Source organism: Chanos chanos, chromosome 10 (genome assembly GCF_902362185.1).
Source record: "Chanos chanos chromosome 10, fChaCha1.1, whole genome shotgun sequence".
In the NCBI taxonomy this organism is placed as follows: Eukaryota; Metazoa; Chordata; class Actinopteri; order Gonorynchiformes; family Chanidae; genus Chanos; species Chanos chanos.
In genome coordinates this window covers 24121533-24139040 of record NC_044504.1, presented here as the reverse complement: position 1 = coordinate 24139040, position 17508 = coordinate 24121533, and the positions used below count along the sequence as shown (strand labels likewise).

The window sequence follows — 17508 nt, the reverse complement described above, 5'->3', positions numbered from 1 at the left end:
TCCACAAAACAGGTCACACTAGTAGAGAGCTACTTCACGCAACTATAGGGACATTTGGTGGTGTATGGTTATATCAACTGGTAGGACACTATATCACAGACTGCCACTCCATTTGGTTTAAACTACATCCCAAACTCTGTATTTAGAATACAACCTTTAGCTCATCGTTCAAAGCTGAATCTCCAAATTCACTGGCCAACTACCAGACCACAGGATTGGACAAGGACAGAAAGCACACAAAGACTGTTCATAAAGCAGAATTCAGCAAAGCAAACTTTACCCCATGCCCCTCAGCTCTCTTCTTACTCTAAGAACAATTATCATGTGTGAGAATGTGTGTGTTTTTGTTTTACTCCTATTGTTCTGGAAGGTTCTCTGTGCTTCTTACCGCAGAGGCGCTGGCAGAAAGAACATAATTTCGAGGTCTAGTTTCCTGAAAATCAGGTGCAGCCTACAAGTGAGGAGGGGAAACAGAATTCACATGTAAACATGCATCGACACAGACAAGAACAAAATGAAACAAACAAACAACAAACGCATTTAAAATGAATGGAAACTTCAAAAAATAAAATTGTCGACGCAAAAAAAAAGCATACAGCAACAGCATAAAGGTACTTCAGCACTAACTGCCTTACCCATGAGAGAAATGAATCCCGTCCTTCCGCACACCTTTTTTTTTTTCACTGTTATTTGGAGGGTTTTTTTTTTTTTTTTTAAGTAACTGATACATGACTATACATACTAATGGTCACTGTATACCTTGAAGAGATGGTAGATAAGGGCTAGGTGAATTTGCAGCATGTGCACACACTTAAAGGGAAACTTTACTCTAGTTAACATATGGGCCCATTTTGACAGTTATCTCCTTGCAAGTAAATCGATGAAATGATTTTTCTAACTCGTTATTCAGCTGATCAATATTTACCAAAGTTTTTCACATTTTACAATTTGAGATCTAGTAAGAAGTATACATCAAGGTATGACTATCACAGGCAGACTGCTGAATATTCTGCCTTGGAGACCAATAGTAATAGTCATTACATAATGAACAATGAACAAATCAATATAAATTAACATCATGTCAGATCATTACAGAAAATACACGCTCTTAATGAAAATTGCAAATACCTGAAAAACAAATTATTTGAAGACTACCTAAGGTACCTAAAAATGTTGTGATGTGTGTTATAATGAACCCATATGCCATAAAACGGTGCAGTTACCCTTTAATCCAGATAACACCATCAGAGCAGAAAATCTCTTTCAGAAACTGAAGGCTGACAGCAGCGTAAGCACACCCAAAGCATAACTGACCCCAAAAGAGAGACAGAACCCAAAAGAGAGTGACTACAAAACCACAAAATATCTTTTTTCAAGTTAGAATATTTCATCAAGTCATCCATTTGTAACTTCAAAGTAAACATAAAAGGTACAATTTAAGTGGGACAAGGCTCCACAAACAAACACAAAAAAATAGTACCTAAGAAATTTTGTCCTTTTTTTAATAGAGGGGTAGATCAAATTATTTTCCCAGTAAGTGTAGTTTGTGAAGTGAGTTTGAGTTTATTTGTCATTTTCTGGGATATGTAGATCTTGGAATCTATACAGTGTGAAAAACAGAAAAACTACCCCTTGCCTGGTAACACTGCTGCCTGCAGTCCCCAGTTCCAGTTAGAATGAGACAAGCCAAGCCCAAAATGTTCATTTCAGGCCAAGGCAGAATCCTGGTATTACAAGTCTTGTTTTTCTACCTTAATAAAAATGTACGGAGTGTGGATGTTGTGATTATACAGAGGTCTGCTAAGAGAAAAGTTACTTCCCTCTATAACTGCTTAAAGAGGTCCGACCTGGAAGAGACTGGACCCATAAAATGAATGAAAGAATGAGTGAATAAGCCTAGTTGAGCAATCTCAAAGCAGCAGTATATATACAGACTGGATTGAGGGCTCAGAAGATCAGAGGGGGTAACAGAGGAGAAAGGCTGAGAGAGAGCGAGAGAAGCTAGATTCTGAATGCCTTCAAGGCCTTCTCACTGTTCATGGTTCCCTAAACAAATGCTCCAAACACAGACCTGCTGTTCTTTATGAGTGCCTCAAAGGATCCTGCATTTATTCAAAATTTCAACAATACTAAAAGGTGCACTGTTTAAGTTTTAGTTCCTAGTTTAAATCAAAACATTAAATTAGAAATATATTTAATATTTCGGTCTCTGCATCTAAAATGCTGAATATGAACGTGACAGTGATCATTTCCAGATTTGTGGTCAAATGAAGTATGCTCAGGCAACATTCAGGGATAAAATGGGTTCATTCCCAAATCACCCATCGTAGTGCAATAATGTTTTGTCATTTCAGAGTTGAATTTCAGTTAATTTACCCCACTGAAAGACAATTAATGTCCAGCTCTCAATTAAACCTTCTTTTAACATCATTAACCTGAGACTTTATCCATCTGGTAACAGTTAGTGGCTGTGCATTTATGAGAAAAGGCTTTCTAACTTGGCCAAAAACACAGTGCCGTACAGTCGCTATTCTTGGATTTAACAGCACAAGCCAGACCCACAACCAGTCAGAACACAAGCAAGTCATTCAGTCCTTGAACTAAGGCGGTCTCTCTTCTACAAAGTGATCTCAAACCTGAGAGGAAAACATTTCTCTGCAGAACTGAATATAATTCTATAGCAAAAGCATTCTCCATGTCTATGGGGATACATAGGAAGTTTGAAATATGTCTTCAGTTTTTAAAGGCCACCCAGGTCAAGGTTTGGTTTGTCAGTCGTAACAACAGCCACTTGAGCAGCCGTGGGCGTGGAACCTCATTTGAAAATGCATTTATCAAATTCAACAGTGATTTACCACCTGGTTTAAAGCACTAAACTTCTGTCATGTGGGTCCGAAGCTCTCAATTTGAAAAACACTGATTTAGATGATGTGAAAGCCCTAAATTCAGTGTCCAATCGGCAAATGCATGGCTAATTGAGTTGTTGTTGCGTTAAGGGATGAAACAGGTAGGAAACTGTTGGATGCAGTAGATCAGTTGTGAATTTTGTCTTTGACCTTCCCTCTGAAACAATTACAAAGTTGTTGTTTATATTAAAAAACAGAAAAAAGCTGGCTATTTGCATAAATTGTTGACAAGACAAATGCGATACAATAATTAAAGACTTTTTTGGGGAAAAAAACAAGGATTGCATTGAGCGAGGTGTGTTCTCAAAAAGACAAAGGATGTTTGGGTCTACTAGACCTGAGGTTATATCATATTTCATTTGAAATAGCCAAATTAGCCAAGCACTGGATTAAGGAAAACTAACTAAAGTGGGTTATTATCAAAAATAGCCAGGTCAATCTTTACACAGTTCACCTAATCCTATCTTGTCTCACCCTAAAGAAGTTTGGACCACAATACATAAGATGTTAGAACTACTTCACTGTAGACAATGTCACCCCTCTATATGGTATAACCCTATGATTGTTATTGGGAAGACACCAGTATATTGGAAAAAGTGGCACCTTAATGGGTTATGTTATGTTGGTGATTTGTACAAAGAGGGTGTATTTATGTCATATTCTGATATGTCAAGGAAATACACTCTTACAGGAAAAGAACACTTTTTGAAGTGTCTCCAAATGAGGAACTGTATTACCTCTAGGACTCAACTGTATGGATGGAAACCACATTATGGACTTCTTCAAGCTGCCAGCGGAGTGCCTTTGTGCTTCTGTCTTTAACAGACTGACTAATGGACTGCTCAGTAGTCATTGTAATAAGTTGAAAATAATGTGGCAGAAAGACCTAGGATGTACACTGGAAGAAGAGGAATGGTGGAAAATCTTGTCCAATTGTGGCAAATATGTCAGGGAATCCAAAATAAATTCATTCGCTATAAAACAATACACAGGTACTATTAGACACCAATCAGATTGCAGAGGATGAGTTTATCAACTAGTAATTCATGTTGGAAATGCCAGACAGCAATAGGCACATTCTTACACTGTATTTGGGAATGCCCAATTGTTCAGCCCTTTTGGAGGAAAAGTTTCAGACACATGAGTAAGTGGCTGGGTAAGGCGTTGCCAGTATCTCCAAGAGCGTGTTTATTACAAGGCAGATCACAAGTACATAACTTATCAAGAGAGGAAATCTTGGTTGTTATGGCTTGTGTTATTAAAGCTAATAGAATAATACTCAGGTATGGGAAAATACCTAAACTTCCAAAATTGAAAGGATGGGTCAACCACCTCATATGAATCCATGCTGGTGAGGATGACTGACAGAAACTATAATAAAGGACCAGTCTGGAATAATTTTTAGAACTATATTACATTGTCTGACGATCCTGAAATATGATTGCTGTCTTTGTAACAAGAGTGACAGGGTGTCTCAGCATTATGGCAGCTTGTCTATAATTTAGAAGGCTTTCTTTTCAGTCAATCTAAAATAACTTAAGTTCAGTTGAGAGACATTCACTTACCCTTTTTTGTGACACTTGTTTGGGTATATGAGTTTTTCTTTTTTTTTTTTTTTGTACCAGGACAGTCATTTCTTCTCTATCTTATCATAAGCAGCTCAACCATATCTGCATAGTTTTGTGCAGAAATAGCAACGAAGCTTTCAGTTATCTGATCAAAGGAAATGAGGTCAGAGGAAAGCAGTTATGGCCACAGGCTAAGAACCTTGTCAATGAAGCCTGCAACAGCAAACAGCAGAAATAAAGTAAATAGTTTAAATATGAAACATCAATACAATCAGCGTCCAAAAATGCCCCATGAAATCTTAGAAGGCCCCTGAAAACCGTGATTGAGGGGCAAAAATTGCCCCCAGGATTTCAATATATATATATATATATATATATATATATATATATATATATATATATATTTTTTTTTTTTTTTTTTTTTTTTACCAGTTTAGGCCAATATCCTAGTCCCAAAAGCAACCAGGTGAAAAATCGAAAAAATCTGAAAGTGAACAGGTGAAAAAAAATTCAATTCACCGCCACCAAACAAGCAAGCATCATCGATTTGTTTATGGTAAGTAACATTAACACTAACGCTAGAGACTTTAAAATGTCTTGCGCCTCGCATAGCCAGACCTATCTCCATACTTTGTTTTAGCACTGTGTCAGCGCTGGAGAAACATTCATGTTCCAGCCTACATGTGGGGCTGCATAGTCGAGTCTATCAGTTTATTTCATCCATGCTCAAAACAGCAGCAGGGCTAAATTTGCAGATGAAATAAAGCATGCTAAAATTTTCGACTGCAGTTATTTCCAGAAGTGCATCAATAAAGAGGGAATATTACACTCATTTTGGCTCTTTTGAGAGGACTTGTAGTAGCTACTAGACTGTAACTGCCTGAACCACTTGACGCTGTGGCAGGCAATGCATCGGACCTGCAATAATGAAATCATTAGACTGGTTTTGACTTGTAGAAGAAAAGTGCCCCCAAAATTTTCTAAATGCCCCAGTTTGTTAGAAAGCCCCCCCCCCCCTCCCATTTACAGGATCATGAGGGGGATAGTTCTCTGAGTGAAACCAACAGAAAAAGAACAGACATGAAAGCTGGCTTTAAGTTATCATTTCCAAAGTAAATCACTCCAAAGTAAATCACTCCGTCTTTGGTGTGGTGAGTCTGATATTTGTCTGGTATTTGTGAAATCATCCAAAAGCAACCTGCCTGAAACATGGCTAGAGAGTGAGGAGACAGCTTTTTGTTACTACCCAAAAGCTTACTCCTTGGAAATCCCTCCCAGAAAACCATACAGTTATGGATTCGCTAAGTGCTTATAAAAAGAAGCTTACAACATATCTGTCTCACATTGCTTTTAACTAGGTGCTGCTTTAAATAGTTACTCTTGTCCATTATTATTATTATTATTATTATTATTATTATTATTATTATTATTGTTACTGTTGTTGTTTTGTTGTTGTTGTCGTATATGATGTATTAAGAATAAGGGTCAGATTACCACATATGAGAATAGGGCAGAACACTCCCATAATGTTGTCTGGGCATCACTAAAGCATTGCATTAGTTGTGATGTTAACTTGCTTTGGGTGTCCTCAGCACTGGATTTTCTGACTCCTGAAAAGACTCCAAGTGGATCTAATGAGTAATGAAAAAGTAATAAAACTCACTTTATTAGTGAAGTGTTGGACAGATTAATAGTCTGCAAGCCATTTTGTTTGCTCAGTTGTTTTTTTTTCAACTGCTGAATAATCATTCATTGACAATCAACAGTGAATGTTAGCAACCATCACATCACAACAGAGTCTGTTCTGAGAAACAGAAAGAAGTGGGGACAAATGTAAGCCCAGGGAAGAAGGAGAGAGACAAGAGAATTAGGATCAGCGCAGCAAGAGAAAGCAAGCACTCACACACACAGGGATACTCACATCTCCCTCACACTGTGTAAATGACAAAAGAGAGACACATTAGTGCACAACACACAGTGAAAAAATGGTAGCAAGGTATGTGTTCTTACATGAATGGTCTCACAGTGAAAACACAGTGAAAAATTATTCACTGTTACCCAGTGCTTCATTTGTAAATCAGGAGGTCCCGGAACACAGAGAGGGTGCTGTTCCGGGCAGGTTAGGGGAGAGAAAAAGTAATGGAACGCATCAAAAAATCCACGGTGCCCGGAACACATTGGACAATGTCCAATTCTAAACAAACCTAAACATCACCCTGTCGGGGTTTGTCTTGTAATAATGACCGGCTCACTGTACATTATCTCTTACTTAATAATCAGAGCATTTACAATAATCACTGAAAATCAGCAGGGGGGAGACTGTCCCTCCACTTCCCTGTCGTTTCTCTTTTGTCTGTGGTTTGCTACATTGGGCAAAAATGGAATTAGGGCCGAAAATTCAAGCAGGCTAAGAACCTGAACTAAGTGACGTGTTCTGTCTGTCTGTCCGTTCATCTCCTCTATTCCATTTCAGTGCTATTACAGCACGGCACCAACACACAACAAAGAGCGCTGTGAACAAACAAGCGATTCACAAGTAATCTCAATGGGAAATAAAAGAGTGACAGAACAGATAACATTAAATATCACACAAATTTTATTTACAGACTTTGATAGTGACAAAGGAGGTGCCGCATCCAGGAAAATAGGTGCCGGTCCCAATCTGGAAGGTCCCGGATCCTGCTCTGGCAGGATTCAGCAAAAATGAAGCCCTGCTGTTACCATCCAGTGAATGGTGTGGTTAAACAAGAGTATTCTCCAGTCACTTCCTAACCGTGCCACACACACCACAACATGACTAAAAGAAATTCCCACTATGACTCAGATATGGTGAAAGGACTTTTATTCTCTCTGATCTTCTTCAATTCAGTATACCAACTCACTCTCTCATTGCCATGTCAGTGTTCTTTTGACCAAGTTTCAAAATTTGGGTCTGTTGGTTCGGTATTTTAAGTAATCACTTGGTATATAGTTTCAACAGACATTCTGTTTCTATGTGCTGATAAGAGCCAGACAGAAAGACTTTATCCAAACATGCATCCCTGTCTGTTTCTCCACTTTGGCAACACATTCTTCAGTATTATTTTAAAGATACCAGCACATTCCAAGAGATTTCCCCTCGCAGACTGACGCACGTAAACAACAAAGAGACCAGACAACATGACTTATTCATAGTTTCCAACTCCCCCCAAGTGCCCAATATCCGTCTACTATAAAAAAGGAGCTGACAACCAAGTGAGGACATGTTGATATTTTCATGAACCATGATGTAACACTTACATCATGGCAACATTCACTGTAATCTCTCGACAAGGTCCCCTGGAATTGCCTGTCTTGCAATATCTCTCTCTATTCTCTTTTTTTTGCTGACTCGTGTGCTGACCATTGGACCTGCCACTAAAGGGCTTCAATCCCCCCTCACAGGGTTTCAATTGCTCTCGCGGGCTAACCTGACCTCTCTCGCACAAAAAGGGTTCGTTCTCTCTCGCGTTTTTCACACAATTTCTGTCCACAATGGCCCCTCACGCTTGGCCACCCGGACGGGAATTGAACTCAGGACCGTGTTGCTGCGAGGCAACAGCGCTACCCACTGCGCCACCATGCCACCCTACGCATGACCTATCACTGATAAATGAAAAATCCTTAATAATCGAAACTCTAATGTAACTGTTTTACAGGCATCAGGTCATTAAGAAATAGTGAAGAGCGATGAATAGAGAGAGAGAGAGAAAGACAATGAGAAAAAAAAATCATGGGATCGACATGCAGAGCTGAAAACTCACAGCAGCCTTTGCTTCAGCAAGCTTGGCTTTCTTCAGGCGCGTTTTACACACGTCAAGGTCAAGACGACGATTCTCCAAAAGCCGCCGTTCTTTCTGCACAGAACATTAGCAGTGGATGCTTATTACAGTTGGAGTTAAAGGAGGTAAATCTATGTGTTCAGTGACATGTTCAGGGATAGACGGACTCACTGAGATGGTTCTCCAGTCGCCTTCTAGAAAGTTCCGTAGTGGCGTGAGAAAGCTGACTGCAGATGACTGCAAGAACTCCCGCTCTGCTCCACCCAGTTTTTTCTGATATTCACCGACAGTGATGAGAGTGCTCCCTTAAGGCACACATATGGATGCACACACACACACACAAACACGCACACACACACACACACAAACACAGGCACAGGCACAGGCACAGGCATACATATGAGCACACACAAAGAAACATTCGGTCAAAAAGATGAAAGTCTAAGCAAAAACACTGAGGCAGCATTACAAAAAAAAACCTGGAGGATATTAAAGCACCACCGAGAAGAGGAAAAAAACATTAACAATCTTATATCATTTTTCATTGACTGGCATTAAACTATAAATCAGTTCATTCAGATTTCATCTATAAATTTAAGGAGAATTATCACATGGTATGCTAACTAATTGACCACATGACAAGGAGCATGCATTAGTGTTTTTGTGCATGTGAGTAAATGTAAACATTCTGCTGCTGTGAAATACAGTGTTACACTCTGACATATCACACAGCTGAGGCAAGAGCGCCTCCTTCTGATGATACACACCAATACACCCTAGCATGTGCAGTGTATTAAAATTCTCTTGCATAGAATCAGTAGCCAGATGTTCAACATACTTCAGAAATTTTATGATAAGCATACTGATAAGAACTTGAATTTACAGAGAGAAAATGAATAAGAATATTCTAGAAAAGTGTCATAGTATTCAGTCACTGAAACTTACTGCAAACACGTGATGGCCAAAACTCAACTGGAGATCTGTTGGTTTTGAATTCTAGTTGAACCGTGGCACTGACACTGAGTTTTTTCGATGCCACAAAGTGATACTTACCGTATGGAGTCCCTGGTCCAAAGTCCTTAGCAGCCTCCAACATATACTGACCCAACAGTTCCCCATTTGTGGTTCTGGATGGGATCTTTCGGTCCAACTTCTCATAGAAGAACTCTTCAATACGAGCACCTGGACAGAGACACAGGCCAGAGAGTGGAAGAGAAAGAAACTGCATCGCTCACTTGAAGGGATCCCCAAAATACAAACATGCACATCCTTGTTTAGCTACATCTGATCAGTCTCAGAACTGCAATAAAATGGTCACCACCAAATTTCCTCTCACTAAAGAACTACAACCGAAAAAAAAAATCAGAAACTGACCACAGACCATTTGCATCATTCCATCTAGAAGCACAGGGGAGATTGTAATTTAGCACCCAGTCAGTTCGCTCTCAAATGGTGTGTGTAGTTAGAGATAGATAAAAACTACCGCAATATTATATTATCTGATTCCTGAAAAGGAAGCTATTTGATTTGACATGGTGTGTGATTTGATATGAATGAGCCATTTAAATAATATCAAATTTCCCTTATTTGCATTTCACCCTTATTTTACATCCTCTCCCAAAAAAAAAACAACTGTAAAAAAATTGACAACAGTGTTAGAATTAGAAGCAAGTGGACAAAGGTTGCTGCAAAAAATCATCAAGGACTAGGTGGAGAACTCTTTCCCCTAAACATAAACACAACTACAGGATAAAGCTTTTTGTATATGCACAGGCAGAATGATGGACAGGCCAGAACACTGGCATTCTATTTTAGAACCTTCCGCGAGTTCTAAAACAGAATGGCACGTTCTCAAAATGTGCATCACTTTATGTAAAAATTGTGAGCTACAGATTCCAGACAGATTATGCTTAGCAACAAACTCAGAATCCAAAATTGCCAGAGCAAAATACACACACACACACACACATATATCGCTACACACACAAAGTCACAGTAGTATGACGACATGTAAGCAGACGCTAAAAAGAAAGATCTATATAATCTCATCAGCAAAGGACAGCAAAATAAACTCTCTTAATTTTGCTGTTTGAAATTTTTGGATATCTTTTACTGTGAGCTAAAGCACTACTTTTATGGTCATTTTAAAATGTATTCCTTAGCGATGAAAGAGCGTATGACATGAATGTGGGAAGCTGCAGAGACACAACAGAAATAAGCAATAAGCCTTCCGTTAACTGACATCAGCCACTACGACTGTTCTCACGAGAGAAGAAATCACTAGAACATTTTAATGAAAAAAAATGTGTTTTTTAAAACTGAAATTCTAATTAAAAAAAAACACACACACACACACACTAAAAAAGGAGCCCCTGAGGGCCTCTCTGTGTGTGCTTGTGCTTGCCTGTGTTATGTGTGTGTGCAGGGTCCAAAATTTGTACCCGCCACTCGCCAAATGGGAGTGTAGAGATCAATACTGGCGAATAAAATAAATGAGGTCAGTCGCCATTGGCGGGTTGCTGAAATAGGCCTACTTCACTACAAACTTTCATCACAACAACACATAAGGCGATTGACTACGTTTCTCAATTCTTTGATTGACCCTCGCTGTCCACCGTCACTATAGCTCGACCCAAGAGACGTTGAAATTTAAGTTGCAGTAGATTGTGTACGATATGCAGCGCTGCCAGCACACAAACACAAGATTAATTTTGAGCATTCTGAATATATGGAGTTGAGTACACACGTGTTGTTTGCAGACTGCGTGTATGAGATGTAATATCAGTTATCATTTAAAAATAAAAGTTGAGTCTCCTTACAACAGCATCTGAAATGTTCATTATTATAGTTCCCTTTAAAACATCGACGGGTAATTAGTGATTACATTCTTTTTAATCTTATGCAGTTCTATGGCCGGTTGAAAAATATTGTGGCCGGCAAATTTTTTCAGTTTACCAGCCACTGGCAGGACAAAAAGTTTATTTTGGTCCTTGTGTGTATGTGTGTGTGTGTGTGTGTGCGCGAGCGCAAGTGTGTGATTTGCAAGTATAGATTTTCACTTAGTAATAAAGCCCCTTGGATTGAAGACATATATCAGTTTGTGATTAGTAGCATATTTATGTCATGTCTGACAGACTCAGAGGGACACAAGAGGGAAAGTGGTCAATCCTCTGTGGCACAAAACACTACGATTCCCGATGACTTTTTTTTTTTTTTACCTGAAAATTCGTCAGAGATTGTGCCCTGCACAATGACATCACAAAGTAGTGACACCTCGATGATGACATCGCAGGTGAAGGCACAAAAGCCCTACATGACTATGCATGGATCAAGTGAAGACATCTGCATGAAATGATTACCATAACTAGAAAATAAATAAATAAATAAATAAATAAATAAAAGCAGACACGCCTACTGTGTGCTCTTGTAGAAGGATTGTTTCTAGATCAACAGAAAGTGACTTGTATCACAATAATGTAAAGAGAACAACAACAGTAATTATAATACAGTAACTGAAGACTTCTCCTCCATCAGAGTGAAATTTCACTCATTTCAAAGATGGTGTTCAAAGATGGTGTTCATAAGACGTTAAAACACATCATTGTCATGCTTGTACATGACTTTTAGATGGAATCTTTTACATAAACAAACAATGCTTCCCACAATCTGCTCTATTCATCACTAGAGCCAAATTAAAAAGGGAAGACTGAATCGTTTCATCATTTGATAAACATTGCTGTTTGCTCATAGGAGGTTATCGAGATATTCTGATGACATAAGAATGGCTGTTCCAGCTGGGTGTTTCTGGCTATGGTCTAGACGTTCTCACAAGGTTCCCCAAATGGAGACATGCTGTACACAGGCTTACATATGCGACATTTGAGAACATTTCACACTCCTGTCTAATCTTTTAGAATATCCTTTTATACATAGAAGGTGCAGAAATTAAGAAGGTGATTCAATTCTGCAGATCAAGAGTTTGAGAATTCTGCACATCCAAACCCGTTTCATTTATATTTATAATCCCTATCAGCTGCTCTTCTCACACCAAACCAAAGATGCTTAACAAGCGACATCTTGTGCTACCAGAGGAATTTTGCCCTGACAGATTTGGAAACTATGAGTTCTCCTTCTATGTTTAGAAATACAGAACAGTGTTCCAATGGGACCAGTCCGGATCAAAACAGCCAGAGGGAACAGCCAGCGCTAGGCGGGGTTTCCACAGATACTCGACAGGGGTTGTTAAGGGGTCGATGGGAAGAGGGAGCCTAATCACTTGGAGGAGAGAGACACTTACCAGTTTGGTCAACTGGAGCATGAAGGAGAGTCAGAAAGACAAAGATCAGAGGACCCTGATTATTCACCACAGACTCAGTGTCACAGTCAGGCAGACACAGAGAGAGTTTATAAATGTAAAAACTAAAAGTAAAGAATAACAGCACCATCCTCTTTATCTTCCGCTGTCCAAAAAAACCTCAAAAAGTTGTTCAGAACTGCACTCTCAGACCAATATAAACCACCACGGACAGACAAACAGAAATCAGTTACTATGTAATATGCACAGTGCAGTCTAAATCTTGTAAACATTGTCAAATGTGAACATTTTACATTTCAGAATAATATTTAAAATTGAAAGAAAACTTATGACTTTCACCTTCCTGTCTAGTGGGGTTATTTTGGTCATTTTTCAGAAGCTTTCTGTAATTTCAAGTGTTTTATGTATATAAAAAAGCCAAAGTTTCACCTGCCAAATGCTTATTATGGCAAAACAAACATCCTCAGAAATGGTGAACATTGGTCATGATTCTTTTTTGATCAGCGCAGAGAGGCCCAGGGTAAATAAATCTAGCCTGTGCAATGTCATACTTTATCCTGATCATTTTCAGTCAGGTCTGAGTGTGCTTACAGTTTTTTGATATAAGGGCAGACTTTCAGAAGGAGAATTTCAAAAACTCTTTCGTTATAAGGGTGTTAACTAAACTTTACGACCAGTAATACGGATTAGCAGGCTATTTTGTCTTCACCAAAGAGTTCTGTCTCAGAGAGGTCTACATGGGTCTGCTTCAGACTAGGTCTTACTTGGATTGGGTTGCAGCAGAATCTCAGTCTGTCTCAAGATCTTCTCAGTCCAGTTCTTTGTGCAGTCCGCTCGGGCAATCAGGTTCTCCAGGTGAGCATCCAGTTCAGTCTTTTCTGCCTGACCCAGCTTTTCCTCTGTAAACTAACCAACACAACGGAGCGTAAAAATCATTTCAGATCATTTCAAGGGAGCAGTGTCCATTGAGTTGATTTTTTTTTTTAACTCAGCTGAGGCAGATAAAAAAAAGAGAGTGATCATTCATTAAAATTCTGATTACTGACAATACATTCTGGCATAAATACATAAAATATTTTGTAAAGATTAGGAAAAGATTAAGAACAGGAATATGTTTCATGGCAAATATCAAAATCCATCTCCAATTATATATCAATCATATTATAACCAGAATGCTGTTTACAGGTGTTAAGTGTTTTCTACACACTGAAACTGTTAATAATTGAATACAGAGTGCATCATTGGACTGACAATGATTCTGTCGAGAACAGAGAACAGTTTTTAGGTGCTCAGGCCAGATTCTTGTTAAAGCAGCAAAAGAGTGATCAGTGTTGATGGGATGACAGAGTGGACTGTTAATGTAATCAGCATCCATGTTTAGGAATCCTGTGAAATAACATAATGACTATTCCTAGAAGAGGGCCAGGTTTCAGACCAACCAGACTGAACTGATTGTGCATTTCATATGTTTAAACAGGATTTCTCATCATTTCTCCAAGTTGAAGCTGAGGTTCCTGCTTCCTTAACACATGCAATAGGCTGTTTGGTGGGCATTTTGCTAAAGAAGGGTCTCTCTCAATGACAGCAGTGTGTGTGTACATGTATGTGTTTGCCGTGTGTGTGTGTGTGTGTGTGTGTGTGTGTGTGTGTTTGTTTGAGGTTGTGAGTGTGTGTGGAAGCAATATGGACATGATGTATGTCTTTCAAAGTTATCATAATAGCCTCTACAGAGTTTTCTTAGAAACACAAGGTTTTATGAAGCCGTGTATTTTTCACTGGCTGTGAAGCCTGAGGTATTGCTCTTACTAATGGGAATTATGACATAAATTTTTAAAAATCAAGCTTTGTTTTTAAAAAGCTGTGTTCCTGGAAAAAGTGAATAAGATTCTGCTGGAGGTAATGAGCTTAGCACAAAGTGGTAAAAGTCAGTGGTGTCATGTCTCTCTCTCTCTCTCTCTCTCTCTCTGTGTATAGCCTCATTAGCAGTTTAAATAAAGAGATAGATGGAGTATAACCATCTTGTGTGGAGAAAGAATGTAAATTAAATGCATGAGGCAAAAAATGTACAGACTACACTGTGTGGTAATATACAAATCGGTCAAATAACCTTGTAGACTGTTCTCTCACAGTTTGTTCTGCCACAAATAATCCCAAAGAGCCAGCCACAGTAATTCCATCTATCTTTATTTACTCCCACCAACTCTGCTTAAAAGAGAACAGTGATTGGATGGCAACACCTGTCACTCCATCTGACAGTGAAGGTGACAGAGAGGAGTAAATCTTCCTGTCTATCTAATGAGAGACCAGCCCTATGTATCAGTAAAAAATCATCCCCAAAATACATTTTTTATAGTTTTACAATATGAATGAATACATGCAGAGGAAAGTATTACAAAGGGCTGTCATATGTTTACATCAGGAGACGCTCACATTTTGACTTGTGTCAAATGAGCAATGGGTTTGGCAAAAATTGTACCATTTGGAACCCTTTAATTATCCCAAATACATAAGGTTTTAACAGGCATCAAGGCTTCAACAACTTTTGTAGGCTGACTAAGCTGACTCAGTGACCTTGGTGGAGCAAAGTCAGTCTGGCATTCAACAGAGCCCTGGGCACCAAAAACCAAAATATCAGTTAATGTGGGAATATCACAAGGCTTTGGCACTCGCGCTCGCTCTCTCTCTCTCTCTCTCTCTCTCTCTCAGACACACACACACACACACCACAAATCAACTGACACATGCATATTTCAAACTGTTTCCCTCAAAACAGGACACAGTTCTTCCTGGTTGTTGTCGCTTGCTGAATTGAGTGACCTTTGACCCACAGAGGAAAGTGACCAGAGCTTGTTCACTGGGAGCAGAACAGATAAATACAGAAATAAACATAACTAAGTGATGTTTAATATTCTGCTCGCATAGGGGGAAAGCCCATGCTGACGAAGAGAGAACTGAGTAGGCCTGTAAACTAGCTAGCAGGATACTGCTGCAAACACACACACACACACACACACACACAAACCGTCAACCAGAACCAACATCACATGTCGTCTGTAATGTGAGCAGTGAACACGAGAGTGAAGACAGAAGTTAGGGCTGTTCTCATTTTTAACACAGTCCCACGTCTATGTGCCTGACACCTTTTTGTTCCATCTTTGCTTATCTGCTTGCTTTTGCGAATTAAAAAGCCCTTCTGCAATCAGTATGTAAAGAATTAACCCTCTCATGCTGTTTACATAGTGTCAAAACACACACACAGCGCCTGTTTGGCAATGAACACACTCCTAGGCACACATAATGCCACGGGGTTATGGGTTCCCACTGAACAACTTTTCTCCGGATGAAATAGTGAGAGATAAAATTTTTCAAAAGTTTCAATGATGGTTCGGGGAAAAGTGGTAGAGGTGCGAGAATTTTTCAGTATTCAACTACAGCGGCTGCACGTATAGGCCTACAGCTTACTCATATTTACACTATAATACAGGATCCCGGATAGAAACTGATTACTCAGATGATTACTCATGATTACTCCTTTCACAACGCATGGAAATTCTGCAACTAGCCAAAACCAAACTGCTACTGCTTTAAAATTCCAGGGCTGAGGAAAAAAACACCCTGCAATAATAATAATAAGAGAAACCTATACTGACTCATACGGTGAAATATCGTGCAGGAAACATTTGAGCCAACACACATCGGTTCAGTTAAGACACAGGGTTTCAGGTAGTCAAATGTGTGGTGATGTGTGGCCATTGGAATAAGTTAAGTGTCGAACGTATGTCTGTTGTGATGGGTAAAACAGGGAGCGGTGATCTCGTATCGCAGTCACTGTCACATGCAACCTCGAGCGCTACGGTCCACAGCAGCCATAAATAATAGATAGAGGCTTAGCTAGGTCTTTATCGGCTTACAATGGCGAAGAAAACGTGGAAATTCCCCTAGAAGAGTTGGAGGGAAACGCTTAAATGTGCCCGTTTGTGAATTTGTTTGGGACGCGCTGAGAGTATATCGCCATAGTCAAGACTGTAAGTGGGTAAAGAATGAGTGAAATGTAATGCTGGAGGTAGCTGGGAGAGACATCGGTCATCCATCCATACGAAAGCGTCTACATCTGTCATTCAGGAGAAATACGGCTAAAGGAGACTGCCTCTACAACAGCAGAGGAATACAAATAAAAATTTGAAAGACTTTACCTGTACAGCCCGTGTGAAGAAAACCCCGGCATCAGAAGCCAGTTTTTTGACATTGAAATCCATGATTTTTAGCTTGTACGTACGACTGGGTTCCGCAGCATCGGCTTATTTTGTATCCCTGCAATGAGATCCCCAGCTCGCGCAGGACCGTACTGTGAGGCTGGGAACTCGAACACTACCCACCTTCTTAATCGGTTTTCCATCCGTGATATCGGCGATCGTCTACTCACCCTGGATATTAAGTCTACCAGATGGCCCATCATCACAACACACAACTTCATTATATAAGATTTTAATTATACTCGGTGATCACTTGCATACTGAAGACTGACAAATCATACGTAAATGTAAGTGGTCTGCCCTGGCTGTCTATAATGTATATATAATATGCCTAACAACCTACAGCCTAATTTTACGGCACCTGAGAAAAACAAAACAACATGGCCTGCCTACCATTTACAAGCTTTTAGTGATATGAAAAAATCCCCATTAACAGTAAACTTTTATTTATTTTTTAAACCCCCTAAACTGTGCCGCTTTGACCTGTCCATGAGTCACACAAACTTTGAAAAAAATTTCATCTCTCTTTTATTCAGCCATAACATTGTAATCATACAAAAAGTATGTATATTAATGTAGCTCTGGACAATGTGATGAAACATGGAAACAGAGGCAGTTGACAAGTGATGTCTCTGAGAGTCCTGTTGTAAAATCCAACATCATACC

At 39.3% G+C, this 17508-nt stretch overlaps 1 protein-coding gene across 4 annotated transcripts in view; it reads right to left on the bottom strand.

Moving 5' to 3' along the window:
* sh3glb2b (SH3-domain GRB2-like endophilin B2b) overlaps window positions 1–16848 on the bottom strand; it is a 32309-nt gene extending 15461 nt beyond the window's left edge. The window contains exons 1-7 of one of the 4 annotated variants that reach the window (XM_030786530.1): window positions 16783–16845; window positions 13354–13495; window positions 9328–9456; window positions 8446–8579; window positions 8257–8349; window positions 6396–6407; window positions 389–451 (exon numbers count right to left, since the gene is read on the bottom strand). In XM_030786530.1, coding sequence (XP_030642390.1) covers window positions 389–451; window positions 6396–6407; window positions 8257–8349; window positions 8446–8579; window positions 9328–9456; window positions 13354–13495; window positions 16783–16845 — 636 coding nt within the window. Of the gene's footprint in view, window positions 1–388; window positions 452–6395; window positions 6408–8256; window positions 8350–8445; window positions 8580–9323; window positions 9457–13353; window positions 13496–16782 lie in introns of all 4 variants that reach the window. The other 3 variants (XM_030786531.1, XM_030786533.1, XM_030786532.1) reach the window with 3 other exon arrangements.
* Between the last annotated feature and the right edge of the window lie 660 nt (window positions 16849–17508).